The sequence below is a fragment of the Macrotis lagotis genome, chromosome 3 (assembly GCF_037893015.1).
Source record: "Macrotis lagotis isolate mMagLag1 chromosome 3, bilby.v1.9.chrom.fasta, whole genome shotgun sequence".
Lineage (NCBI taxonomy): Eukaryota > Metazoa > Chordata > Mammalia > Peramelemorphia > Peramelidae > Macrotis > Macrotis lagotis.
In genome coordinates this window covers 281,259,148-281,286,271 of record NC_133660.1, presented here as the reverse complement: position 1 = coordinate 281,286,271, position 27,124 = coordinate 281,259,148, and the positions used below count along the sequence as shown (strand labels likewise).

General features: G+C 52.0%; 2 protein-coding genes across 7 annotated transcripts in view; both read left to right on the top strand.

The window, feature by feature from the left end:
- ALDH3B1 (aldehyde dehydrogenase 3 family member B1) overlaps window positions 1-18,593 on the top strand; it is a 37,680-nt gene extending 19,087 nt beyond the window's left edge. For 4 of the 6 annotated variants that reach the window (XM_074230914.1, XM_074230913.1, XM_074230911.1 and 1 more), the window contains exons 3-11: window positions 1,825-1,987; window positions 7,790-7,900; window positions 8,045-8,165; window positions 9,204-9,289; window positions 11,142-11,223; window positions 12,484-12,870; window positions 13,127-13,293; window positions 16,463-16,562; window positions 17,338-18,592. In XM_074230914.1, the coding sequence (XP_074087015.1) occupies window positions 1,826-1,987; window positions 7,790-7,900; window positions 8,045-8,165; window positions 9,204-9,289; window positions 11,142-11,223; window positions 12,484-12,870; window positions 13,127-13,293; window positions 16,463-16,562; window positions 17,338-17,531 (1,410 nt within the window). In that variant the 5' untranslated portion in view covers window position 1,825 and the 3' untranslated portion in view covers window positions 17,532-18,592. Of the gene's footprint in view, window positions 1-46; window positions 456-1,824; window positions 1,988-7,789; window positions 7,901-8,044; window positions 8,166-9,203; window positions 9,290-11,141; window positions 11,224-12,483; window positions 12,871-13,126; window positions 13,294-16,462; window positions 16,563-17,337 lie in introns of those variants that run through there. The other 2 variants (XM_074230916.1, XM_074230915.1) reach the window with 2 other exon arrangements.
- Window positions 18,594-19,132: 539 nt separating this feature from the next.
- NDUFS8 (NADH:ubiquinone oxidoreductase core subunit S8) lies at window positions 19,133-22,216 on the top strand. The gene is made up of 7 exons (XM_074230917.1): window positions 19,133-19,214; window positions 19,682-19,736; window positions 19,936-19,998; window positions 21,337-21,426; window positions 21,511-21,683; window positions 21,772-21,900; window positions 21,992-22,216. The coding sequence occupies exons 2-7, from the start codon at window positions 19,682-19,684 to the stop codon at window positions 22,121-22,123; spliced, it is 642 nt and encodes a 213-aa protein (XP_074087018.1). The 5' UTR covers window positions 19,133-19,214; the 3' UTR covers window positions 22,124-22,216.
- The last annotated feature ends 4,908 nt before the right edge of the window (window positions 22,217-27,124 follow it).

Here is a 27,124-nt window from a genome sequence, read left to right as displayed (position 1 = left end):
TTGCAATTTCATGTAAAATCATCTTTTAAAAAGTTATATAGTGTCCTGGAAATACTTGTTTTATTCAGTAAATTAAAAATAAAATAAATAGAATCGTAAAAGAAGGAGAGAACATTCAAGATTAAGGAGGATCATTCAAAGCCTATAGGAGATGCCAGTCCTTCAGCTTAGTCTTAATGAAGCCAGAGATTCTAGGAGACATGGGGGAGAGAGGGAGCATTCCAAGTATTAGAGATGGTTTATGTCGCAGGAGATGGAATGTTGTTGACAGATATCAGTTAGCAGACCAGTTTGGGCTAGAGAGTGTGAAGGGGAGCAGTCTGAAATGTGGCTGGGAAGTAAAGGGGTGTCTAAATGGTGGCTGAGGACTTTGTCAGCTTGAAACCCAGCTGGCCTCTCTCCTAGAAACAGATTACATTTTAACAGCATTCTCATCTGCAACACTCCACCCAGTTGTGAGTCAGGAATTATTTCTTCTATTTTACAGAGGAGGAGGCTGAGACTAAGAGTCATGAGAAGATATACCTTCATTACTTAATGAAAATCTTTCTAAGATGCTTGAGTTTTCCTTCCCATCTTCATTGAGATGTCAGTGACAACTGCCTCTGTATGCTGGGCCCTTTGAGGGTCCTCATTCTTGCTCAGGATGATTTTTTTTTTAAGAAAGATTTTATTTATTTTGAGTTTTACAATTTTTTCCCCTATTCTTGCTTCCCTCCCCGTCCCCCCCCAAGGCAGTCTGTTAGTCTTTCCATTGTTTCCATGGTATACATTGATCTCAGTTGAATGTGATGAGAGAGAAATCAGATCCTTAAGGAAGAAACATAAATTATAAGAGCGCAAAATTACATAGTAAGTAAGATAATGGTTTTTTTTTCTAAATTAGAGGTAATAGTCCTTGGTCCTTGTTCAAACTCCACAGTTCTTTCTCTGGATACAGACAGTACTCTCCATTGCAGACAGCCCCAAATTGTCCCTGGTTTTTGCACTGATGGAACGAACAAGTCCATTAAGGTTGATTATCGCCCCCCCCCCCATGTTGCTGTTAGGGTATACAGTGTTCTTCTGGTTCTGCTTCTCTCACTCAGCATCAGTTCATTTAGATCCCTCCAGGCTTCCCTGAATTCCCGTCCCTCCTGGTTTCTAATAGAACAATACTGTTCCAGGACACACATAGACCACAGTTTGCTAAGCCATTCCCCAATTGAAGGACATCCACTCAATTTCCAATTCTTTGCCACCACAAATAGGGCTGCTAGGAATATTTTTGTACAAGTGATGTTTTTACCCTTTTTCCTCATCTCTTCAGGGTATAGACCCAGTAGCGGTATTGCTGGGTCAAAGGTGATGCTCATTTTTGTTGCCCTTTGGGCATAGGTCCAAATTGTTCTCCAGAAAGGTTGGATAAGTGGTCATGATGTTTTAAAACCAACCCCAAAGTCTCCTGGCAGAAAACCTAGGCCTAAGGACCAGCCCATCTGTTTGCATGTATGGGCAAATCACTTCTGGCCCTGGCCCTCGGTCCCAGGGAGTCAGACTCAGTGGTCTTAGATTTCCTTCCAGTTCTAGACCCAAGATTCTACCCTAATTCTATGTCTCAAGAGTGGGGATATGCTAAGAAGGATCAGCTGGAGGAGAGGTGACTTTGACTGGGGAAATTGAGGAAGGCCTCATGAAAGAACTGCTGTTTGAGTGTTTTGTGGAGTCCAGAGGAAATGAGGAGGCTCCCATTTTCTGCCTTTGCATGACAGTGTTGTGTCTGGGGACTCCAGGTGTGCAGATAGCTTCCACCCCTAAACCCAATTCTGCTTCTCTCTGAATTAGGATGAATCCCTTCGCAGATACCCTGCAGAGCCTTCGAGATGCCTTCAACTCTGGAAGAACCCGCCCAGCTGAGTTCCGAGCTGCCCAGCTGGAGGGGCTGAGCCGCTTTCTAAAAGAGAACCGAGATGCCCTCTTGGCTGCCCTGGCCCAGGATCTACACAAGGTGAGGGCCTAAAGGTTTTTCTGCAGCCCAGCTAATTCAGAACATCACAGAACCTCAGGTGTATAGAGAGGACTCTTTCAAAGCAGCTTATCCAACCTCCCTCCTGTGCATGAACATCTCTGACAGCCTCCCTGCCAGGGTCCACCCTGCGTCAGCTTGAATACTCCTAGGGATGGACAGCTCATCACCTCACAAGATAGTCCAGGGTCTTACCCTAGTAGAAAGTTTCTTCTTTACCTTATCATGGTAAATTTGCCCTATTGTAGCCTTCAATTGTTAGCTTTAGTTGTATACACTAAGACCAACTAGAATCAATTAAGACAATCCTCAGAAGTTGAGGACAGCTATCATATGCTCCCAAGTCTCTTCTCATTCTTTTTTTGCTTCACTTGCTCCTCATGTGAAATAATTTCCAGTCTTCTCCCCATTCTCTTCCCCTTGCTCTGGATACATCCCAGCTTCAGTGTCTCTCTAATAGGGGGTGCTCAAGGCCAGGCTCTCACTGTGACTTGGCCAGCTCTTGCCCCCCTCTCTCACGGCCTTACGCTGGGATCTTCACCCTTTCCATGTTGACAAGGACAAGACTCTGTTCTGGTGTCCATATCACATGCATAATGAGGAGGAGACCATCAAAATTCCCAGGTTATTTTCATGTGAACCATTTTCTATCCCTAGTTTCTTCACCCTGTACTTCGCTGGGTTTTTGAGCCCAGGTTCAAGATCCTAGATTCATCCCTGCTCATTTGGATCCATTATCCTAGCCATGAGTATCTTTTGGGATCTTCATTCTGCTATCCAGAATATAATCTCTTCAGATATATATCATCCCTATATTTGTTCAGCAGGCTATTTTAAGCCTTCTTCTAAGTCACTGATAAAAATCTGGAACAGATCAGATCATAGGGTAGTGCCCTGTGGCCCATAACTAAAGACTTCCAGGCTGGCATCCATTCATTACTCAACCCAAGTCATTCAGCTATAGATTACCCTTACTGTGCCACTGTCCAGTCCATATTTCTCAGTCTTGTCCACAAAGATCCTTTGCCTCAATGAAATCCTGAGGTTCTGTGTCTAAGAATTTTCCTAACCAGTTAGTACTATAAAGTAAAATAAAATGACACTCCTTTTTGGTATGCCGTGTCCTTAATGAATCTCTGTTGCGTGCTGTGGAGCTCTGATCTCTAAGCTCAGCTACTCAAGCGGAGCTAGAGCAGCCTTCCTGAACCTTTCCAACACGGGGACAACCTTTGCCCACCTAATCTTCACGTACCTTTCCAGCTCTCCTTAGTTTCTCCAAGATGGCAGACCCAATTGGCCATTGCAGCCCAAGGTTCAGTTCTTCTAGGAACCAGGACTCAAATCCTGACATAAGGAGCCTCTCAGCACTTTTTGGCCCTGACTTCCCCAACCTGGGCCTTCAATTGCCTCTAAACCAGATCTGTTCCATCTTTCCTCCTAACAGTAATATCCAAACCATAATGAGTGTAAGTCATTCTGTCTCCTTTGTGGTTTCTAAAAAACTGAGTGTCTTCCCCCAAATCCAGTTCCTTCCTCATTCTTCCTCTCACTCCAAACCTAGCTTTTACTGTGTGTGTGTGTGTGTGTGTGTGTGTGTGTGTGTGTGTGTGTGTGTGTGTCTCTCTCTCTTTTGGTTCTCAGTTTATATTTAAAATCTCTTTTGGTTCTCACGAAACCATTGTGAAACATTCTATTATTATCTTCATTTTACAGATGAGAACACTGAATGAGCTGTTATACCAAAAAATAAAAATAAAAAGAGGAAGCTCCAGATTGGGGAGGACAGAGTCAGAGTGCTCTCTCTCATTTCCTTTTCTCCCCCCCTTCTCTCCATATGTCTATGTCTATATATCTATATCTCTTTTGAGAGAGAGTTAGAGAGAGAATAGATGGATATAGATATAGATAGATCGAGCTGTAGTTATATCTATTTAGAGAGAGAGAGGATAGACCTAGATATAGACATAGCTATCTGTATATTGCTTTCCCTGAGTTAAAGCTTTATATAAATGTGCATTGTAGTTATTCTGAGTTGTCTTCCTAGATGGTCTTTTGGATTCTTCACTTCCCCATCCCTCCTTTTCTAGGTAGCACTTAGAGTTTCAAATGAAACCAACCAGGCTCTCTAGACATCCCCCTTTCCCTTCATTCCTGATCAGAGATCATATGAAATGGAATTGGCAAATTTTCAATAAGCCAACTTCCCTTATGGAATTGCTGACCCTGGACCATGATTATACTCTCCCTGAACTGTTAGAAGTATCCTTTGTGAAAGTAAAGGCATATATAAAGAACAAAGTGCCCAGAGCTGCCCTCCTTGGCCATAGGTTGTGTGCCTCCAGTGATATCACCCATGTGAAATGTTTTGCGGACTTTTAAGACCCCATAGCAACTCTAGCTATTCTTTTTTATTTTATTTTATTATTTTAGGATTTTGCAAGGCAAACGGGGTTAAGTGGCTTGCCCAAGGCCACACAGCCAGGTCATTATTAAGTGTCTGAGGATTGGAACCCAGGTCCTCCTGACTCCAGGGCTGGTGCTCTATCCACTGCGCCACCTAGCTGCCCCTACTCTAGCTATTCTTAATGACTAGAAGACTGGGAGACCCTGGGGGAGTCACCCAGCTTGCCTACACCTAGCAAACATGGTGGAAGTGACTTGAAAACTTGAAGTGTGATATACATGTGAGTTATTTTTATCTGTAGATAGAAGCATTGATAACAGCTAGCGCTTATAGCTTCCTTTAATGTTTACAGAGTGCTCTGCATGTGGTAGCTTTTTTGAAAGTCATAACTACCCTGGGAGGGAGGATGTCACTATTAGATCCATTTTCCAGATGAAAAAGCTAAGGCAGACAGGTAAAGTGATTTTGTCCAGGGTCACCTGACTAGTATGTGTCTGAGGCTGGTTTGGAACTCAAGTCTTCCTGACTCCAGGTCCTGCATCCACCCTATCCAACACACCACCTAGCACAGAGCCTGGCCCATATGAGGCATTTCATAAATTTGTTCCCTTCCTTTAATAGAGTGAGGACCTCTCATCACCAGATCTTTACCTCGCTCATAGCTCCCTGATCTGTAATCTATAGTCCCCACCTGCTGGCAGGAGTACAGTAGAGTCATGGATCACTCTCACCTTTGCTTTGTTCTTTTCTAGCCTCACCCGGCTCTACACCTTCCACTATGCCTTCTCTGGAGACAAGACTTCTCTTGACCCCATCCATTCAGCCTATTCTTTTAGACAAGGCTTCCCTTCCACCTCTCGCTACTCATGTCTTTGTCCTTTCTCATCTTCTCCAGGAGCTTGCCCCATCCATCACCTTCTCTATCATCTTCCATAGCTCCAGTGGTACTCACCAGCATGCCCAAGTCTCCCCACTCTCATTTGATGTGATAATCTCCTCATGGGATCATCTTCCTCTCTTTCAGGGCTAAGTGCTTAGAGAGTAGTCAGCAATCTCTACCTTAACTTCGTCGCTGCTCATCCACTTTGAATATACTCCTTACAGTTAGGTTATAAAGATATCGTCCTTCCTTCACATTTTCCTTTTTTCTTTCTTTCCTCTCTTCTTTCTTTCTTCTTTCCTCCCTCCCTCCCTCCCTTCCTCCCTCCCTCTCTTCCTCCCTCTCTTCCTTCCTCCCTTCCTTCCATCCTTCCTTGTAGAGGTGGGAGACTATTGTATGTAATGATGTGTTGACATCATCTTTTGATGTGTTGGTTAGTTTTGCTGAATTTTCCCCTTATTTTTATTCTTTGCCATAATGGCAAGGCTCTCTGAGAGGTAGACATTGGGAAATATAGTTTATATAAAGCCAAAAGATATCAATTAACATTTATTTTAAAAACAAATTAGCCATCTAACCCTACTACTCAGCTGAAATTTTCTCCCTAAATGGATCAATCATTTCTTTTTTTTTTTAGTTTTTTTTTGCAAGGCAAATGATGATCAATCATTTCTTAAATGCTACAGCTGATGGACTTTTCTCAGCCTCCAGCTCTTTTTTTTAAGTTTTTTTGCAAGGCAATGGGGTTAAGTGACTTGCCCAAGGCCACACATCTAGGTGATTATTAAGTGTCTGAGGCTGGATTTGAATTCAGGTACTCCTGACTCCAGGGCCAGAGCTCTATTCACTGCACCACCTAGCCGCCCCCGACCTTCTTCTTGGCTATTCTCTCCTTCTTTGACTTCCCATGATAGTCCTGATTTTCCTCCTGCCTATCTGACCCCTCCATCTCAGTCTCCTTTGCTGATTCATCATCCATCCCCCTCATTCTCACTGTGGGTGTTTGCTAAGGCTTGGTCCCACCTCTTCATACTCATTTCCTTTGGTGACTGAGGGTTCATGGGATCCATTTGCATCTCTACCCATAAGCTTCTCAGATGAACACCCTTAGTACTAGTCTCTCCCTAAACTTTGTTCCCTTCTGGGCAGCTGCCCTGGACATTTCATGAGCATCTCAAATGTGACATCACAAAAATAGTTCTCTTTGTGCTTTTCCTCTTAACCCACCTCTCCAGCTCCTCTTTTTCTTTAAAGCACATGATCATCCTTCCACACACCCAGGTCCATGACCTTTGAATTACCCTTGACCATGGCCTCTCCCTTCCTCAGCTCCCATAACCAGTCAGTCACCAAGACTTGCTAATCCAACCTTTATAGCATCTCCCCTAGTCATCCCCACCTTCCCATTCACCTGGTTCAGGCCCCACACACTATTCCTTTCCTGACTGAGCCCTGGGCTCCCAGAACCTTCCTCCACTCAGCTGTTATCATTTTTTGAGAGGTATAGATTGACTGTGCCACTTCCCTTCTCAAAAGTCATTGATGGCTCCCTATTCCTAAAAGGAAGCCTTTCAAGTGTAAATTCATTTGAAGCCATATGCAGAAAGCTGTGCTCCTTCCAAATTGGGGCATGAGCTGTCCCCCTAAGACTGAGCCTTCACCCTAGCTTCCCGGCTCCTCTGACTTTCTTCCAGATTCCACTCACCTCCCGCCTTGTACAGGCCTTCTCTGTTTCCTTTCCCTTGCCCCCCACCCCTTGTGCCTGCCTTGTGTCTTTCTAGGGTCTTGGCCTGCTTTCCATTGATTCTCTACCCATCTTGTGTGCCCCATTATTGACATTTCTCCCCATGGGCTTCCTCTGTTTCTACCTTTCTTTGTATCTCCAAGGCTTGGCACAGAGACTGGCAAAAGATATACACTTTAGGGGCAGCTAGGTGGCGCAGTGGATAGAGCACCGGCCCTGGAGTCAGGAGGACCTGAGTTCAAATTCCGCCTCAGACACTTAATGACCTAGCTGTGGGGCCTTGGACAAGCCACTTAACCCCATTGCCTTGCAAAAACCTAAAAAAACAAAAAAACAAAAAAAGATATACACTTTATTAACCCTTATTGAGTGACCAATCCAAGGCTTCAGAGGGCTGTAATCCTCTGGCTGGAGGGTTTTCCCAGTATGATTTAGCAAATAGTTTCTGAAAGTAGCAGTGGCTAAAATATTGATCCTACAGTGACCAGCTTGGGTGGGGCCACTCTGAACCCTACTGGCCTGGCTGGTCCTTGAACCATAGGCAACCTATGGAGAAGACCAAAGTCAGGGATCTAAATTAGATCCTTCCAGCTGGGTAGAACCCATGCCTAACTGGCACAGGCCCCAAAAATGTGAGAGTGCAGCATCAGCCAAGGATATTTAGGGACCTGTTGTACCTCCTCCCCTTTGGCTTGGGGGCTCCTGAGCTTCATGGGGAAGACCTGGGTCTAACCCATGGACCATCTCCTTCTCCAGTCTCCCTTTGAGTCTGAGATATCTGAAATCAGCATCTGCCAGAGTGAAATCAATATGGCTCTGAACAACCTGCGCAGTTGGATGAAGGATGAACATGTGTCTAAAAACCTGGTGAGCCAGGGCTAACTGGGAGGGAGGGTGGGATCACTGGGGGGGGGGGGGGGGGCTGGGAGGAGGCAGGGAGAGAGGTTTCTTTCCCCACCCCAAGCTGAGCTCTAGGCTCAGGGGCCCTGGTACTCATCCCTGTGTTGTCAGGCCACCCAACTGGACAAGGTCTTTATACGGAGGGAGCCCTATGGTGTGGTCCTTATCATCTCCCCCTGGAACTACCCTCTGAACCTCATTCTGGTCCCTCTGGTTGGGGCCATTGCAGCAGGTAAGGAATGAGGGTCTAGCCCTTTACCCCAGAATCCTCACTTGGCTTGGGCTCTTCTGTGCTTGGGCCAGAACTTGTTTTCTCCCCAAATGGCAGGGAGGGAGAAGGGATGGGAGCAGAGGTGGGGAAGGGAGAGGGAGGAGAAGTGGGTAGCCAAGGAAAGCAGCCACTGTGAGGGAGGGGACCCAGAATTCTTGTCCTAAGAGAGCCCTAATGTCCTCAGGACCTCGGACAAGACTGCTGTGGGCTTGTTTTTTCCTCCTCCTGTTCCATGAGGGGCTGAACAAGTCTACCCTGGGTCTCTAAAGCCCATTAATGAGGAGCAGAGAGGCATGAAGGAGTGGAGGAGGGAAGGGTTTGGCTAAAAAAATTTTAAGGAAAAGCCAACTGAGGTTGTGACATCACTGGTCCTGTCCCCCCAAACCCAACAGAGACCAAAGGCCCAGGAATAGCAGTCAAGACGCCGATTCCCTTCCTGGCTTTCAGTTCCCTCCACATTCATCTGAGGTGGCAGCTGGGCTTAAATGACCTTGGGAATGCCCCCCCCCAACAACCTCCCTTTGGGGTTCTAAGGCTTAGTTCTATGTTATATGATCTAATAGAAATCTCTGAAATACTTGAATGACAAGGCCTTTTGGGCCGCACTCCATATCCCTTTCCCCACCTCCTTTCCTGTCCTTCCTCTGCCCCTCTGATTCATGCCCTCCCAGGTCTGTCTATGCCTATTCCCCCTGCTGCATCCTCCCTTTCCTAGAGACCTGGGGAGCCTAGGGGTGGGAGGCAGTGGGGGGAGAGGGGATCGTCTATAGAGGCTAGGGCAGGACCATGGAACTCAGAGACAAGGCTGCCCTCTATAGTTCAGTTGTGAGAATGAGCAGGTTAGATCTCCAGGCCAGCCAAAGCTGTGCTGATGGTCCTGGGTCCTGGAACCTGAGAAGAGGGGGACATGCCCCATGATCCTGGAGTACCTCTCTAACAAATTGACCTCTGGATGGGCCCCCCCATGGCTGAACCTGCCTCTTCCTCCCCTCCCTCCAGGCAACTGTGTGGTGTTAAAACCTTCGGAAATGAGCAAGAGTGTGGAGAAGATCATTAGTGAGCGGCTGCCCTGCTACCTGGACAAGGTGAGATGGGTGGTCCAGGGTTGCCCTGGCCTCCAGTGCCTTCCATTTTTGCAGGGTCCTGGGTTCAAATTGCAGCCCCACTCCTCCCTCCCTCTGGGTCCTGTGGAACACTACTCTCTAGAACTTGTCACCTCATGTATAAAATGAGTGACTTGTTCCAGCTGGCTTCTGACCTAACTTTTCCAGCTCTGCCTCTAGGGCTTTGTGGGGAGCTGGGGGGGGGGCCCAGTGGGGCCCCAGAATGTCACTCCAGTCTGCTCTACAAGCTCATGGGCTCCCAGGGGCTGGGCTCTGCAAACTCATGGCTTATATACATTCATTACATCCGTCAGTTCAGAGTACCCACCCCAGGTGTTCCCATGGACCATTTGTGCCCGATCCGTGGTGGCCTCCATACATTCCAAGCTCCTCCTGGGGTGATCAGCCACAATCGGACACACTGCAATTTGTCTGAAATGTGGTGATGTCATTTTGGTCTTCTTCCATAACTAAGGACAAGAACCAACTAACATTTAGTTCAGTGACCAGAGGACGGTCTGCTCACTTGGTAAGAGCAAGGATGAAGGGGAAATAGAGCACTTCCTTGGGAGCCTAGAGGGCTCCAGAGAAAGTGAGGAAGGTCTCTAGCACTTTGGGTGGACTCTGTGCCACCCACTTATGGGAGGGCTTGGACAAGAGTCCCCAGGCAGAGTGGGTAAGAATGGGCTGCTATCTTTATTGTTGGAGGGAGCTCCTGAGTCTGCAATCGCAGAAACACAGTTTAATGAACTGAGTCCTCAAATCACTCAGAAAAAATTTTACTAGTATTGTTTTTTATATCACCTACACTTTCCTCTCTGTCCCTCTCCACCCCCCCCACCCCCAGACATACCTTCTCATAAGGAAGAAAGAAAAGAGCAGGCCACAAAACTGGCCAATGCATTGAAAAGGCTCCAGGTTCTAAGCCCAGAATGAGCCACTCCAGGAAAGGAGCTGGAAGGAGGCTTGGCCAGAGCCCTAACCTGGGGGCCCACTCAGCTCCTCACTGGGGTCACTGGGTTTGTGGGTGGCACCCCTTCCTTGTAGGGGTCAGCCAGTCTAAGGTGTCCCCCCAAATAATCAGACCCAAGTCCCTCAGCTTCCTGCATCCCTCTCCAAGGACCCTGGAGGACTGTAGGCAGTATCAGGTGTTGAGGCAACATTGGGACTGAATGAGGCCAGGGTCTTCGTAGTCCTTGGCCCTTGGAGGGCTCGGTTTGGGTTTTACTCGGAATGCCGGGGGGGAGTCAGTGGGAAGAAGCCAGGAAGAAATGATGAAACTGCTCACCGAAGGCCAACAGGGCTGTGCCCTTAAACCCAACCTGATAGTCAAGGCCTTGGCTCCCTCATTTCCACAGTCTGCAACCCCAACTCTCCTTTATTCAGCTTTCCAAGGCTATGAGTCAACACACACACACACACACACACACACACCCCTAGTTAACCCTCTCCATCTCCAAGCCCTGAAGAGACACCTTAGCCATCCCAAGACAGGTGGAAAATCCAGTTGTCATTCAAGTGCCGTGCATTTATTAGATGGCTACCATGTGAGAGACAGGTGTTCTAGGAGATACAAAGGCAAAAATCTAATAGCTCCTACTCCCAAGGGGCTTCATTTGATGAGGGAACCATTGTGAACCCAAGAAGTCAATCCAGGAGAGCCTAAAAGTAGCTTCAAGGTCATTTCAGGGGTGGGGGCTAGGTTTGACTTCTGGTGGGAACATTCAGCTGAGGGCTTTAGGAAGGAGGGGCCTTCCAGGCCAGGGTAGGGGGTCTTGACAGATCTCCCTGGACCTGGGGCTTTCTCAGATGAACCCCCTTTCCTGTGTCCTAGGACTGCTTTTCTGTGGTTCTGGGAGGACCCCAGGAGACCTCCAGCCTCTTAGAGAACAAATTTGACTACATCTTCTTCACAGGTGAGTCCAGCTTTACAGTAAAGGCCCAGTTGGATATGTGGTTTGGAGAGGTCAGTTAAAAATGCACCATCACCAAACTCCATGTGTCATAGCGTGTGTAGACCACCAGTAAGATCCCAAAGGAATCTGCTCTTCATTTGGGAGCCTCAGAGGCAGACCATCATAGGGCAAGGAGAAGACTGAGGGGTGAAGGAGATGAACCAGGGGTGTAGACCAGAGTAAGAAGCAGGAAAAGAGAGATTAGTTAGGAGGTCACAGTCCTGACCCGGGCTAGAGGTAAGGACTGGATGCTTGTGGAGTTCATGGGAATAGAGAGAAGGGAACAGATGATGGGCATGTCTTGTTTTGCTGACCAGATCAGAACAGAACTCTGGTGTGGGAGACCCTCTGATCCACCCCTTCATCTTATAACTAGGGAAGTAGAGACCTGGAGGGGAAAGGAGATTGTCTAACATCTCAGAGTCAGGGCCAAGGCCGGGTCTCCAGGCTCTTCCCTCCCCACAGCTAGCACCATTGATCCAGCACAGCCCTGGGGAAAGGGGGCCCCTCTGAGAGGTGTGGAATGGTCTGATTTGATCCCCCCCCCCCAGACCAAGATTCCTCCAGGGTCTTGGAGAAAAGAGATTGACTCACCCTTGGGGATTCTAGTGGTAAGGACCTGGATGTGAATTCAGATGACTCCTTCAGATCCTGCTTCTCCTGTAACTTCTCTGAACTCCATGGAGATCTCCCGCCTTCAGAGAGCTTACAGTGGGGACGATGGGAGCATAGGATACACACAAACAAATACAAAGGAAGCTAAACAGGGCTAATAGCTAGGGGGCTCCAAAGAGAAGTCCCAAAGGAGGGGGATGCCTGGACAGAGAAGAGAGAGCCTTCTGACAAGCCCAGGTTTGGAGATCAGAGATGGAGATGCCAGTTATAGAGTTGAACTGGAAGAAGGCATGGAGGAGAATAGAAATGAGTAGAAAGGCAGGTTAGAGGTAGATGATGGAGAGCTTTATGGGTCTGGTTGACCCATAAATGACCTAGGATGTATTTCATCCTAAGTAATAGGGAGCCCCTGAAGTTTCAGGGGAGGGGATAGTCATGTCTGTAACAGAGCAACTCAGTAGAAGATAGGTTAGAAAGGGTGAAACCGAATGATCTCTCAGCTTCCCTGAAACTCTAAAGCCTAAGATGCTATGAAAACCCCAGATTCCTGGGTCTGAAGGGAGGCGGAGAGGTGCTTAATGGTCTATTATTCTTCTGCGACCTTAGGGAACCCTTCTGTAGGACGGATCATCATGGCTGCTGCCTCCCAGTATCTGACCCCCATCACGCTGGAGCTGGGAGGTAAGAACCCCTGTTATGTGGATGACAACTGTGACCCCCAGAACGTGGCCAACCGTGTGGCCTTTTTCCGTTTCTTCAACGCGGGACAGACATGTGTGGCCCCAGACTACCTCCTGTGCAGCCAGCAGATGCAAGAGAAGCTGCTGCCCGCCCTCCAAAATGCAGTGACCCAGTTCTATGGGAAGGATCCCCAGAGTTCTCCAGACCTGGGCCGCATCATCAATGACAAACATTTCCAAAGACTCCGAGGCCTGTTGGGCAGTGGCCAAGTAGCCATTGGTGGCCAGTCAGATGAGGAGGAACGCTACATTGGTGAGTGGTCCCACTCTCCTTGCTAGGGTCCTTGATGCTGTTAGCTCCACAGGAGCCATATAGTCAAGGTTGATTGATATCTGTGTCATTAGGACCCTGTGACTCTCACACTCCTGGTGTCTCCATAGTATGGAATGCATTGCTTTACCCCGAGTCTCTCCTCTGATCACTTTTTCATGCCCCATCATCCCCATTCCCTCTACTCTGGGTACCTCTGAAAGTCCCAGACTAAGGTCTCCTCTGTGGTCCAAGGCAGCCCCCACAGTGCTGGTGGATGTGAAGGAGACAGACCCTGTGATGCAGGAGGAGATCTTTGGGCCCATTTTACCCATCCTAAATGTGCAGAGCATCGATGAGGCCATTACCTTCATCAGGAAGAGAGAGAAGCCCCTGGCCCTATACACCTTCTCCAATGACTCTGAGGTAAGGGAAGAGAATGGTGCTGGCAAGAAAATAGGGGAAAGAGAGGTCTAAATGGTGGGTCTAGGGATAGAGAAGGCAGTGGGCCCAGAGGGTGGAGTCCAGAAAGAAGGCCCAGTAGAGTCTAGAGTGGGGCTGGGGCTACAAAGGTCAATGAAGCTTGGGGGGAAGGGACCATGGGGTGAGGGAGGAGGATGGAATCGGAGCACAGGTGGGGGCAGTCACAGGCGAGACTGTGCTTCCAAGTCTAGCCCAAAGTTACTTCTCCAAAGTAGCATACTGTAGTTTTCACCAGAAAGCCAAGGAGTTGGAAAGCTTTTCATTAACAGCAGCCTTGTATTTAATGCTCCAGCCTGTCCAGCTGTCTCCTTCTAGCACATTTCCCCATCTCTCCCTAGATTCCTTTGTTCAGCTCCCATACATCCTGCTCCCCTGCGTCTGTCTTAGATACAATTCCTCTCTGGCTGATAAGATGCAGTTATTTATTTATTTTGCTGAGCAAATTTCATTCCTTGCTAAGGTTTTGAGTTGAGAGGGACTGGATCTCTTTGCTGGCTTATTACATGAGAAAGGCACCCACAGACATATGACCTGTTATTCTGGATTGGATCAAAAAACTTTTGGAAAAGGAGCTTGGATGACAAAACCGTCCCCAGGGATTTGCCGTCTCACACCACAGAGGTTCGACCACAACTGCAAGTTCACCAGAGCAAGAAGAGCAAGCCAAGAAAGGGGGCAGCAATAGAGCTCATGACCCTGGCAGCCTCTGCACAAACACAATCATGTCTTCCAAAGGTGCTTCCCACAGGTTTTCTGAGGGAGAGTTAGAGTCCTTGTTTCAAGGACTGGAAAATAGTCTGGTGACCCTGACTTTGATTCTGGCAAAATTCTAGAATGTCTCATGGAAAGGATGATTTGTGGACATTTACAGAGGGAAGGGATGATTCAGAGCCTGCCTGGGTCATGCCAGCATAAGCTCATTTCCTCTTCTGTCCGGGTTCCTTGGGAATGTTTCTGATAGACTTGACTGAGATTTTAGCAAAATCCTTGACAAAGTTGCCCATGTCCTGGACATAACAGTGACCTGGCCAGATGACTGACTACCCAGTCCATTTAGAGCTCAGTGAGTGCCCAGACTCCAAGTGTAATCATCACTGGGTCAGCGTATGCTTGCGAGGTCTCCAGCAGAGTGCCACAGGGCTCTGTCCTTGGCCTCCTGCCGTTAACATTGTTAACGACTTGGATAAAAAGACAGATGGCATGCGTATCAAATCTCCAGATGGCAAGAAGCTGGGAGGGATGACTGGCACTTTGGACCACAGAGTCAGCTTTTAAAAATGACCTTGACAAATTAGAATGACAGGTGGTATCGAATCAGATGAAGCTTTATATGTGAAGGAAGGCCTATGCAGTTTTGTTTTTAAATCCATTTCACTAGTGTGGAGGGAGGCATCACGTTGCCTAAAAAGGACTGGGGTAATTTCGTGGACCACACAGTCACTATGACTCAATAGTGTGACATGCCAGAAAGGCAAGAGGTCTCCAAGGGTCCCAAACAATGAAGGTGGCATGACTCCACTACATTTGAAGAAGTTGGTGGACAAGTCATAGGGCAACTCTGCAATACTAAGAGGCTTGGAGAGCTGAAGAGACAGGAGCTGTAGATTGGAAGGAGGGAAGACTCGGGAGCCACAACAGTGGTCGTCAGGCACCTCAGTGCACAGAGCGCCTGCAGAAGTCAGTAAGATCCAACTTCCTGAGTTCAAATCTGGTCTCAGGAATTTATCTGTGTGATCCTTGGCTAGTCACTTCACCCCATTTGCCTCTGTTTCCTCATCTGTTAAAGGAGCTGAAAAAGGAAATGGCAAAACCACTCCAAGATCTTGGCCAAGAAAACCCATGATGAAGTCACAGACATGACTGGACCACCACGACAAAAAGAACTCTAGGCAGAGCTGTCCTGCAGAAGAGGGAGAGGATTGACTTGTTCCACCCAGCCCCGGAGGGCAGAACCAGGAGAAATGAGAAGGAAATGCAAAGAGGAAGATTAACTGCATCTCAGAAAATATCCTAACCCTGTGAGCTGCCCCAGAGCAGAAATGGGCTGTCTAGAAATGTGGGGAGACACCCAATGCCAAAGCTCTTCAAGCAGGTCGGATGACCAGCCACTCTCATCCTCAGTACTGTACTCGAGGGGCGGCTAGGTGGCATAGTGGATAAAGCACCTGCCCTGGAGTCAGGAGGACCTGGGTTCAAATCCAGTCTTAGACACTTAATAATTGCCTAGCTGTGTGACCTTGGGCAAGTCACTTAACCCCATTGCCTTGCAAAAACCTAAAAAGAAAAAAGACAGATCAATACTGTACTTGTTGCTCACTTATTTCCAGCTCTCACTGACCCATTTGGGAGGGATCCTGGAGTAGTTGGCCATGTCCTTTCCCTGCTCATTTTACAAATGAGGAAACTGGGGCATGAGACGTGCTCAAGGTCACACAAACAATGCAGCTGATGTCAAATTTGAATTCAGATCTTCCTGATTCTAAGTCACTGTTCCCCGTTTACTCTAGTATTATAGAGGAGAATTCTGTTAACAAATGCATCAGACTTTACAGCCCTGGAACCCTGGTCCAACTCTCAGATTCACTAGTCAGTCTCTTCTTGGAAAGGGTGGACTAGGTAATTCTGACAGGCCCCCTCATCTTCAAATCTATGAAACCATTTTATCTTAAAGGGAAGAGGGAGTCACGGAAGGGACTTGTGCAGGATAGTGGCATACTTAGAACAGTGTTGCAAGAAGGTTCCTTGGGTAAATATGTGGAAAGTCTCTGAGAACTGATGAGCCATAAAGAAGCAAAAGGACACCAAGGGCATGGGGTGGCTGGAATCAGCAAAACCTGGCAGCTTATGGAGGAGAGGGAAGGTTCTGGGGTTCTCAGAGAAGTCCTCATGATGTTGCATCTGACTTCAGGCTCCTTGCCTGGGTATTGTTGCTTCAACACTTCCAAATCACACTCCGAAGTAACGAAGCGGGATTCGCTGAGAACGAGATCTTCAGGGTATCTCTCCTGGAGTCAGAGCCCAGGGACTGGTCAGGTTGGCACACCTCTGCATCTTTCATGCAGTGGAGGGGCCATAGGATTGCATCTCCTGAGCCCTCCTGATTTTCTTCTAGGTGGTGCACCAGATGTTGGAGCACACCAGCAGTGGGGGCTTCTGTGGGAATGATGGGTTTATGCACATGACCCTGACCACCCTGCCCTTTGGAGGAGTAGGTAGGTCTTGGGCCCCAGCCCTCTCCCCAGGGTCCTTTCCTGTTCTCTCCACAATATCTGTACTAGAACAGAAGTGGTACCTGACCCCAGATCCTCCTGATTACAAGGCCTTCCCCACTGTATCACACTGTCTAACCACCTTGCACACTGACACAACCTTTAATATTTATTGACTCAAATTGCCCTTCTGAGTCCTGGAAGACACACGAAGGTTAGGAAAGGCCCAATTCCTGCCCAATTCCTGCCCTTATGGACTCACAGTTCAGCTCGAAGACACAAGGTTTTCATAAGAATGTATTATTTTTTAATATTCTTTTTAAATTCTGAATGACAAGTTCTCTCCCTCTTCCCCAACTAGCAAACTTTTCATCAATTATACAGGTGCAGTCTTGCAAAACCTATTTCCTTATTAGCCAGATCACAAAAAGAAAAGCCAAAAAAGCAAGATAGAAAGCAGGAAGTGGGAGCTCCTCAGTTTTCTCTGGAGGAGACCATATTTTCTGTCATGGGTCCCTGGGAATGGTCTCCGATCACTGTCCTGATTCTCTGATCAGCCAAGGTTTTCATGGTAGATGATCACTCAGCGAGGCTGTCGCTTCACAGTGATGGTCTGGTTGTCCTCGACTTTATTTTGTATCAGTTCAGACAGGTCTGATACAAGCCATCCATTTTCAATTGTATGCCCCAGGGTTGAGGGGTTTTACGGAAGCTGCCCCTCCCTCCACACCTCCAGATTGGGGGGGGTCACCTGACCCATCACTTCTTTGTCTCCTAGGAAACAGCGGTATGGGCATGTACCATGGAAAGTTTAGCTTTGACACTTTCTCGCACCAGCGTGCCTGCCTCCTGCGAAGCTCAGGCCTGGAGAAGCTGAACTCTCTGCGGTACCCACCTTATGCCCAGCGCAGCCTGGGTCTGCTGCTCTCCACAGTGGAGATCAGCCGCAGGAGCCAGTGCACACTCCTCTGAGCCCAGGGATGGACACCGGGGCTCTGCTGCTCCTGCCCCCCTGGGGTGGAGCTGAGATGGACTTTTGGGGGCAGGCAGAAGATGCCTGGGACACAGCCTCCCAAGCTGGCTGTCTTTCTGTACCTGGGCCCAGGGCTCTGAGCTCCCTGGGGCTGCCTGGTTCTAAGTAAAGGCCTTGTAGAGAACCATATTCAGTTCTTTATTGTTGATCTGCGGTTCCGAGCCAGCCCGGGGCCCAGTACCATTTAGGTGCCCCATCTGACTCCTCAGACACTGGACATGCTGGACAAGAAATAAAGCCTGTCCGTGTCTGGATGGGGAAACTGGGGGCTCAGGTGGGAGTGGATGGAGAGGGTTGGGGTGGAAGCCTGCCATCTGGTTGGAGCTCTCCCCTGGGGACCTTGAGACTCTCTTTTCCACTCAGGGCCTGAGGACAGAGTGAAGCAAAGTGCAGCCATTGGGGGGAGGGAGACTTAGGCTCAGTGTCCCCTATGGTTTTTTTTAATTATATTTTGAGTTTTACAATTTTTCCCCAATCTTACTTCCGTCCCCCACCCCACCCCCAGAAGGCAATCTGTCAGTCTTTACTTTGTTTCCCTGTTGTACATGGATCCAAACTGAGTGTGATGAGAGAGAAAACATGTCCTTAAGGAAGAGACAAGAAGTCTAAGAGATAGCAAGAACAGACAAGATAGCAGTTTGTTTTCTAGTCCTTGGTTTTTGTTCAGACGCCACAGTTCTTTCATTCTCCATGGCAGATCCCCCAAATCGTCCCTGGTGGTGGCGCTGATGCCACAATGTTGCCAGGCCATTAAGGTTGATACAATGTTGCCCCGGTTCTGCTCCTCTCTCAGCATCAGTTCATGCAGCTCCTCCAGGCTTCCCTGGATGCCCGTCCCTATGCCCGTCCCTCCTGGTTTCTAGTGTTCCAGGACACACATAGGCCACAGTTTGCTAAGCCATTCCCCAACTGAGGGACATTCACTTGGTTCCGATTCTCTGCCACCACAAACAGGGCTGCTGGGAATATTTTCGTGCAGGTGAGGTTTTCCCCTTTCCATCATCTCCCCGGGGTGGAGGCGGGAGTGGCATCGCTGGGGCGGGGGCTGCCCGTCTCCGTCGCCCTCGGGCGCGGCTCCACACTGCTCTCCAGAGGCTGCGGGTCTCAGCTGCGCCCACAATGCCTCGGTGCCCCCATCCCTCCCACGTGATCACTGTCCTTCCTGGCCCCCTCCCCCGCTTTTCGCCGCGGGTCGGGGGAGGGGAGGCCGGGCGTCCCTCCAGCCCCCCAGCGGGCAGCTCTTCGCCCCTGGTGGGGGCCGCCCCAAGCCGGGCCCCCCGACGCCTCCTTCCCGTTACTTTTCAGTTAAACCGAGGCCCGCAGGGGAGGCGCCAGACGGGCCCGGCGGCACCGGAAGGTCACGTCACCGCGCTCTCACGCCCGGCGCCGCCCGCCCCTCAGGGCCGGCAGCGCCTTGGCTTATTGGTTCCTCGGGACCAACATGGCGCCGCCTGACTTCCCGCGAGGCCGAGGCCGGCCAATCAGCGTCCTCCATATCGGCCCCCGCGGGCCTGAATGACGGGCCAGCGCTCCAGTGGGAGCCGCGAGGCGGGGTCGGCGGCCCCGCCCCCGCCCCGGCTCGGAGGCTCTGCGGCGGCGGCGGCCGTGACATCTCCCTCCAGGTGGGCGCGCGGCCCGGGGGGCCCGGGCACCAAGGGAGGGCGCGGCGCGGGGCCGGAGAGCGGCCGGCCCGGCCCGGGCGGCCTTGCTCCGGCCGGGCGCGCGGCGGGCCGCCCCGAGCGTCCTTCAGGCCGCGGGCCGCGGGGTCACCCTGGCGGGGGCGCATGCGCCGTGCGCGCGGCGGGGCCCGGGCCGGCCCGGGGGCACGGGGCACGGGGCACGGGGCCCGGGCCCGGGATCTGCATCTGCCCCACTTCTCGGCCCGGGCCTGGTGCCGGGGCCCGGCTAGGGACACGGCCGGGGGAGGGGGCAGCGCGGCCCGATGGCACAGGGGAGGCGTGAGGGAGCTCGGTGAAGGCGCCGGGCCCCGGGGCGCCCCAAGGAGTGAGGGACGCGGGGGGCAGGGCCCCCACCCGGGCCTCCCCGGGCCGCACCCTGTGCTGATCGCGGCTCCCCCTCCTCTTCCCAGATGGGCGGCCCCAACGCGGCTCTGCTGAGGGTCCTTTGCCGGCTGGCGGGCGCAGGTAGGCCGGGCCCAGCAGCGCGGGAGGGGGCGGGAGCCGCCCCCCGGGTGACCCCACCCCGGCCTGGGTGACCCTCCCCCCCCCCCCACCCCGGGTGACCCCCACCCCGGGTGCCCCCCCCCCCCCCCCCCGGCCTGGGTGACCCTCCCCCCCGGGTGACCCCCCCCCCCGGGCCCGGGTGACCCTCTGTCTCTTCCAGGACCCGCCAGTCCCCGAAGCCTGGCCCGCGGCCTCCACGGCAGCCCCTCCGCCGCCTCCTACAGTGAGTCTCCTCCGCGGCTTCGCTTCTTCCCCAACTGCCCCCCCATCTTTGACCTCTGACCTCGGCCCCCTGGCATGGTCCAGTCAGGGCAGAGGTGGAGGAGCTTCCTCAGCCCCCTTGTGGGCAGCATCCCGGGCCGGTGGTCCCAGAGGCGGATGAGAAGCGGGACTGAGACTTGGGGTGACTTGCTCAGGGCCAGAGGGAAGGGAGCCCATGGGTGCCAGAGGGCTAAAGGCCCCGAGACCCCGCCTTGCACCTGCCCTCCAGACCCAGCCTCCCCTTAATGACTGGGACAGAGACTGAGGCAGCATCTTAACCAGCTCGTCCTGCTGCCTGGTGTGTCCTCTGACATGTAGGATCCCCAGAAACCTCTCTCTGGGGCCTGGGCAGGGTTCTTTTGCCAGCCTTTGGTTTTGGCGCAGCCCCGGCTGGCATCCAAGGACCCTCCCAGAGCTGCTTCCACTAGCCTATTGCAGAGGTGAGGCCTCTGGAAGCATCCTGGGCACTGCGTGTGTGTGTGTGTGTGTGTGTGTGTGTGTGTGTGCGCGCGCGCGCGCGCACGCGTGCACGTTTGTCTCCATGGAGGCCTTTTTGAAGAACACATGCCCTGGCAGGGTCTGCAGACCGCTCACAGATAGAGGGCAGGGGTCCCTGCCCACAGACAACTTGCAGTCAGAGGGTTCACTTTGCAGCTCTGAAGCCTCAGGTCTGCCTCTACCCGGACCCCATGACTCAGGGGTGCGGTCCTGCACCATTCCCTTCCATCCTTTTGGGGCAGTCAGTCTCTCAGGTACTTGACATTTGGGGTTCTAAGGTACCTGAGCAGAGATGGGGTGCCCTTGTGCTGGCCCATCCCTGAGCAAAAGGCAGGAGATGAGCCCCAGAGAGACCCCACATGTGTCAGACTCCACCCTGGCATATGCTTATCAGATGCGCCCTGGGAATGCCCAAAATGTACTGGATCAATCAGCACCCTTCGCCAGCCTGGATGACCTCCCTTAGTGGGACGGGTCCTTGATCCAGGGCTTGTTCCCAGCATCTGGCTTAGCAGGTGACCCCCTCCCGGCCCCTTGGTGAGGCGGGGGGGACTTGGGTAAAAAGCCTCCCTTCTCCAGGATCCCTCTTTGCTGTTTGTTCAGTTGATTTATTTTTTGCTGAACTGAGGCTTTGAGATGTCCCCTTTCCTGCCTCGGTAAGTTAGAGGTTTGGTGAATGACCAATGATGCTGCCATACTTCATGTTGGGGTCAAAGGCTCCTTTTTGGGGAGACTTTGTATCTGAGGATACTCGGGGCAGAGTCTTCCCCCCACTCATTCTTCCTCCCCTCCTCCCTTCCAGAGTATGTGAATATGAAGGAGCCCTCCATGGACCTGAAGTCCGTGACTGACCGAGCAGCCCAGACCCTTCTGTGGACAGAGCTCTTCCGAGGTGCAAGCTGGGTCCTCCCAAGGGGTGGGGAGCACCCTAAAGGAGACAGGCAGCCGACCTGAGACCCCGCTCCCTGTTTTGTAGGTTTGGGGATGACTCTGAGTTATCTCTTCCGAGAACCCGCCACCATCAACTATCCCTTTGAGAAGGGCCCTTTGAGCCCGCGCTTCCGTGGGGAGCACGCCTTGAGGCGCTACCCATCCGGGGAAGAGCGGTGCATCGCCTGCAAACTCTGTGAGGCTGTCTGCCCGGCTCAGGTGAGATATCCATGGGTAAGGCACGAGCATGGTCCAGTTGGGCGTGAAGGGAAGAGGGGGCTCTGCCGCTGACCCACTCCTTCCGCAGGCCATCACCATCGAGGCTGAGCCCAGAGGGGACGGCAGTCGGAGGACAACGCGGTACGATATCGATATGACCAAGTGCATCTACTGCGGCTTCTGCCAGGAAGCCTGTCCTGTGGATGCCATCGTGGAGGTCAGCAGGCCGGGGTTGGGTGCCAGAGACCCAGGAGGGTGTGGTGGGGGGGCAATGCCAGGGTTTTCATCATTCCTCCCCCCCCCCCCAGGGCCCCAACTTTGAATTCTCCACTGAGACCCATGAGGAGCTGCTCTACAACAAGGAGAAACTGCTCAATAACGGAGACAAGTGGGAGGCCGAGATTGCCGCCAACATCCAGGCCGACTTCCTTTACCGGTGAAGCCAGGGCTTCCAGAACACTCCCTTCACCCCCAGTCTGGTCCTAGGGCAGCAGCCCTCCTGCCCGGGCCCCTGGAATAAACCTTAAAATGTGTGCAGAGTGTCTCCTTGAGGGAGCTTGGGGGTACGTCGAGTTGAGGGAGGCCAGGCCCCCCCCCCCCCTTGTGGGGATCCTTGATGGCTGCTGTCTATACTGTCCAGAGGCCAGACTCAAGGTCACAGTGGCGGGGAGGTGGGTGGGGAGGCACTGCCTCTCTTTGCCTCTCTCCCGTTTCCTGGGGCTGCTTGGGCCCAAACAGGTTGAACTCATCCTTATGGGCCCCCCCTCACAAGTTAATCAGGGACTGTCTGGGAATCAGCAAGGTCCAGGTTCAAGGCCTGCTCTGGGCCTCGGGCCCCTCTGCCTTGGTAGCAGAAGGGCCCCACCCCATCCCCATGAAATCTAATTTAAAGGGAGGAGTCATAACTGGGGGGCTTGGGCCATCCCCTCGGGCATGCCCTCTGACCCAAGTCTCCCAGCTGTGATCTGGGGTCAGAACTTGGGGGCAAGGGTGAGGGAGTAAGGGGCTTCAACATAGCCTGGCAGGCGGTAGAGGAGAGTGGGAGGGCAGGAGACCTGTGGTCCTGGGCCCAAGACTGGGTACCTGCCCTCCCAGAGCTTCCAGTCCAATGTGGGGGATGGGAAAGACCCAAGTCCATGCACCTTATGGACTGGGAGAGGAGAAGGTGAGCTCAGGGAGCTGAGGGGCTGTTGACAGAATCAGGGGCAGGTACCAGTGGGCCGACATCGGCCAGAGCTTGCCTAGAGTGGACAGGGTTCCCCCTTTAAGCCCAGGCAGGGCCTTGCTCTACTAACTCGGGGGCCAGTAGATGACAGTTCTAATCCTGGACCCTGGAAGACCTGAGTTCAAATCCAGCCTCAGATACTGGCCAAGGGACCCTGGGCAAGTCATTTGACCTTGGCCTCTGTCATGGATAACAGAATAAAAGGAGATTGATCTAAAGCATATCATTGTGGAGGCCAGTGAGGACACAGCCGCCCCTAGTTCTGTGATTCTGATTGCTACTCATAAGCCAGAGATGTGACAGAACCTGGGGGGGGCGGCAGGAAAGGTCTGGAAAAGTGAATAAGAGACGAAGCTTAAGGGAAGGGCCATCGGCCAACAAACACTTCTCTGTTTTTGGTTTTGCAAGGCACTGGGGTTAAGTGACTTGTCCAAGGCCACACAGCTAATACATATCCTGTCTGAGGCTGGATTTGAACTCCAGCCCTGTTTCAGGGCCTATGCTCTATCCACTGTGCCACCTTGCTGCCCCAACGGGCACGGCTTTACTATTCTGCACCTGCCCTGGATCCAAGAGGCCCTGAGCAGCTCCTGCTCTCACAGCTGACCAAGGTGAACAGGAGAAGCCACAGTGGGGGGAACCCCTCAAATACAAGGGGATTGAGAAAGGCTTCCTGGGGAAGGTGGGACTTTGGCTGGGCCTTTAGGGGAGACTGAAGCAGGGCCAGAGGAGAGGCAACAAATAGGCTGGGCTTGGGGGCCATGGAGGCAGGAAGCCTCAGGGGAGTGGCACCCAAGACCCACTTCCTGCTGCTGCTCCCCTCCCTTTGAGGCCTGGGCCGGGAGTAAAGGTCAGGCCCTGTGTGTTGTAGGCTGCCTTAGTGTCTCCAGGCCCCCAAGTCCAACTCGGGTCACACCCAGTCAGCACCTGGGGCCCCCACCTGCTCCAGCTGCCCATGGACCAGTTGGTGGAGGCCATGAGTGCGGGGCCCTGATCCCGCATTGGACCAAGTCCCAGAGGGGAACCAGAGCCCCGATTTCCCCATGTTTTGGGTAATCACTCTTGAGTCATCACTGGGGACATTTCTCTAGTACTTGAAGCTTAGGACATCCTAGAGAGCTTTATGCCCCCCCAGAGATGGGTCCCCTTTCCATCCCCACTGCCCATGCGGAAACTGGGCCACAGAGACCTGCCCAGCCTTAGGCTGCATACAGTCCAAGTGAGGGATGGGATCTGGGAAATGTGGAGGAGAAGGGACTTGGGGCCTGGATAATCAGGGGAGTCGGTGGGCCTCAGTTTCCTCCTCCCCCCCACAACAGAGAAGCAGCTCTGACCCCAAGGGAGGGCAGAGTCAGAACTCCCAAATACCCAGAAGGGGGGCATCCTGTAGTGGGTGAGATCATAGCTGACCCTCATTGCCCCCCAAGAATGAACAGAGGTTAGAGAATGACGAGAGGCTCATTCAGCAGGACCCCAAGGAACCGCCGAGGTCGACCCAATTGTCTGACATTAAAGTGGAGATTCAGTAAGCTTAAGGGATGTGGGCAAGATCACCCAGTTATCTATGACAGAGCTAGAATAGAGGAAAGAGTCTGGGTCTCAATTCAGGAAGGTCTGAGTTCATATGCCCCCTAGCAGTGTGACCTTGGGCAAGTCACTTGCCCTCTGGTTGCCTCAGTTTCTCCCACTGTAAAATGAGGCTCATAATAGCACCTACTTCACAGGATTGTGAGAATTGTGGAGAAAGTCATTGTAAAGATTCGACTATGTGTGGGCCATGGCTAGCTTGGGTTAGAGAAGCACCTGAAGGGGCAATGGCAGGCCCCGATCGCTACCTGAAGTCACTTTACTCTGCATCGTGCCCAGGGTTGGTGCCCAAGAAGCTGAGCGTGGCCTTGGTGCAGTGGCCAGTCCTGACCCTGGAGCCGAGGACCTGCTATTCCAAGCTGGGGACCCTGGGGGAGCCACCCTCTGGGCCTCACTTTCCCAGATGATAAAATGAGGGAACTGGGATGCTCCCATCCCTGTTGGTTGGCTCCTTGGTAACAACTCCCAAAAGTTGACTTTTAAAGTGACAAGTCCAGGGCCTCACGGTGACTCAATGGCAGGGCCAGCCTGGGCCCCAGGTCCTCCCAGTCCGGTCCCCTCTGTCACACAAGCCTCCTGCAGCAGCTTTGGGGGTGGGGTGGGGGTGGGGTGAGGCAAGACGAGGGCAACCCAAAATAACACCCATCGGCCAAATCCCATCAGTGTTGGTGGTTAGCAGAAATGGGGACAGGGCAGGGCAGGGCAGGGAGGAAAGAGGATGTGGTCTGGGACAAAGAAAGCCAACCGGAAAGCCTGGATCCCCCCCCCTCCAAACTATTGCATTGTTTCTTATGAATCACTTCCCTTTTCCAGGCCTCAAGTCTCCTCTCTGGAGTAAGTGCTCACACACAGACACACACACACACAGACACAGGCAGACACACACATCCCTGGGTGCCCTTGTGAAAATTACAGAGGAGTCAGGAATGCAGCTTTGGGGTGCATTGCAGTCATTCTGGAGCTGTGGCCCAAAAGCTTCTAAACTGGGTGTACCCTTTGACCCAGGGGCGCCAGAACTCGTTCTGAACCCAAACTGATCAAAGGAGGAAAAGAAGCTGTTGGTACAAACACACTGGCACCTTTATTTGTAGCAGCAAAGAACTGGAAAGTGAGGGGCTCCCATCACCTGGGGAATGGCTGAATGTGATGGTGTATGGAGGCAGATTGTGCTCTAAAAACTGAAGGACTGGGGGGGGGGGTGTCAGAGAAGCCTGGGAAGATTTGTATGAACTGATGCAGAAGGAAGGGTTTAGGGACGGCTAGGTGCGCAGTGGATAGAACACCAGCCCTGGAGTCAGGAGGACCTGAGTTCAAATGCAGCCTCAGACAATAATTACCTAGTCGTGTGGCCTTGGGCAAGTCACTGAAGCCATTGCCTTGCAAAAAAAAAAAAAGAAGGAAGGGTTTAGAACCAGAATAGCTGCTGCATTGTAAAGATCCAAGGAGCAGAGCCTAGGGGAAAGGGGGAGAGGAGGGACCTTCTGACTTCCAGGGAAGAGGGCAGGGGGCACATTCCTGAGCTCCAAGGACAATGAGGGCTTCAGCCCCAGGGGAGGGTGGAACATCTGGCTTGGAAACCCAGCTAGCCATTCCCTCCCTGGACATTACTCACTTGACCTCACTGGGCCTCACTTTCCCCATCTGTAAAATTAGAAGATTGGCCCAGGCCTTCTGTATGTCTTGGACCCCTCTGGCTGGGAGTCCAGTGAAGGCTACCCAGAATCACCTTTGTTGCCTCCAGTCAAGGAAATGCTTGGTCTTTTTTGTCATGGATCTCCCGAAATCTCACCACAGACATCTTGGGGGGCCTGAGGACCCCAGCTCTAAATGATCTCACAAGAGATCCCGAGTCTCTCACTTTTGGTCACTCTTAACCTGCCTGCGCCTCTTCAGAGCACCCCCACCCAGGTGGGCAGCTGCCCAGCCTTGGCCTTCCTGCCACCCTCCCCGCTGGTCTCCAATGGCTGCCCCGGCCTCCACGCTCTCCTCCCTCGAATCTAGCCTCCTCGCATGGTCAAAGGGATTTTCCTACAGCCCAGATCACTCCCCGGCTCTGGAACCCCATTGGTTCTCCCCACCCACTTGATGGATCCCTTCTCCGAGTGACCTTGTGAAAGGCTGCAGGGAGGCCCGGCTACGGGAAGCATTTTTTAGAGAGTTAGGCTCCAAGCTGTGGTGTATGACTGCTGCGGAGGACGGTTGCTCTGTAAGAAACCACGCGTGGCCGGACTCCAGAGAAGCCTGGGACGAATTACAGGAACTGATGCTGAGCAGCACCGAGGGAACAAGGTATTCAGGAGCAGCGACGCCGGGAACTGGCCAGCCTTGCCGGAGGCCGGCCTCAGCAGGCAGAGAGCTGGCCCTCCTAGGAGAGCGGCTTGGGACCGGGCCATTCCCAGGGAAAGCAACACCTACAGAATCCGCTTTTTAAGATTTTTCTTCTGCATTTCTCCCCCTTCCTCCTGCAGAAAATGACTAAGGCCTTAGTGTGCCGAGGCTGCTCGCCGCCGAGGGGAGGGGGCAGAAGGAAAATTAGGAAGGGCCCCCCCCGCATGTGCACGCGCATGAATGGCGAAACCCTTTCAGAACATGCCATTGGGAAGCTACGATAGAATAGCAACGGAAAAGC

What these genes read in the sequence shown, in the direction of transcription:
- NDUFS8 (XM_074230917.1), top strand. Translation starts at nt 19,682, where the DNA reads ATGGGCGGCCCCAACGCGGCTCTGCTGAGGGTCCTTTGCCGGCTGGCG. An exon ending in GTGGACAGAGCTCTTCCGAG is followed by an intron (nt 21,427 to 21,510) that starts GTGCAAGCTGGG and finishes CCTGTTTTGTAG; the next exon opens with GTTTGGGGATGACTCTGAGT. An exon ending in AGGCTGTCTGCCCGGCTCAG is followed by an intron (nt 21,684 to 21,771) that starts GTGAGATATCCA and finishes CTCCTTCCGCAG; the next exon opens with GCCATCACCATCGAGGCTGA.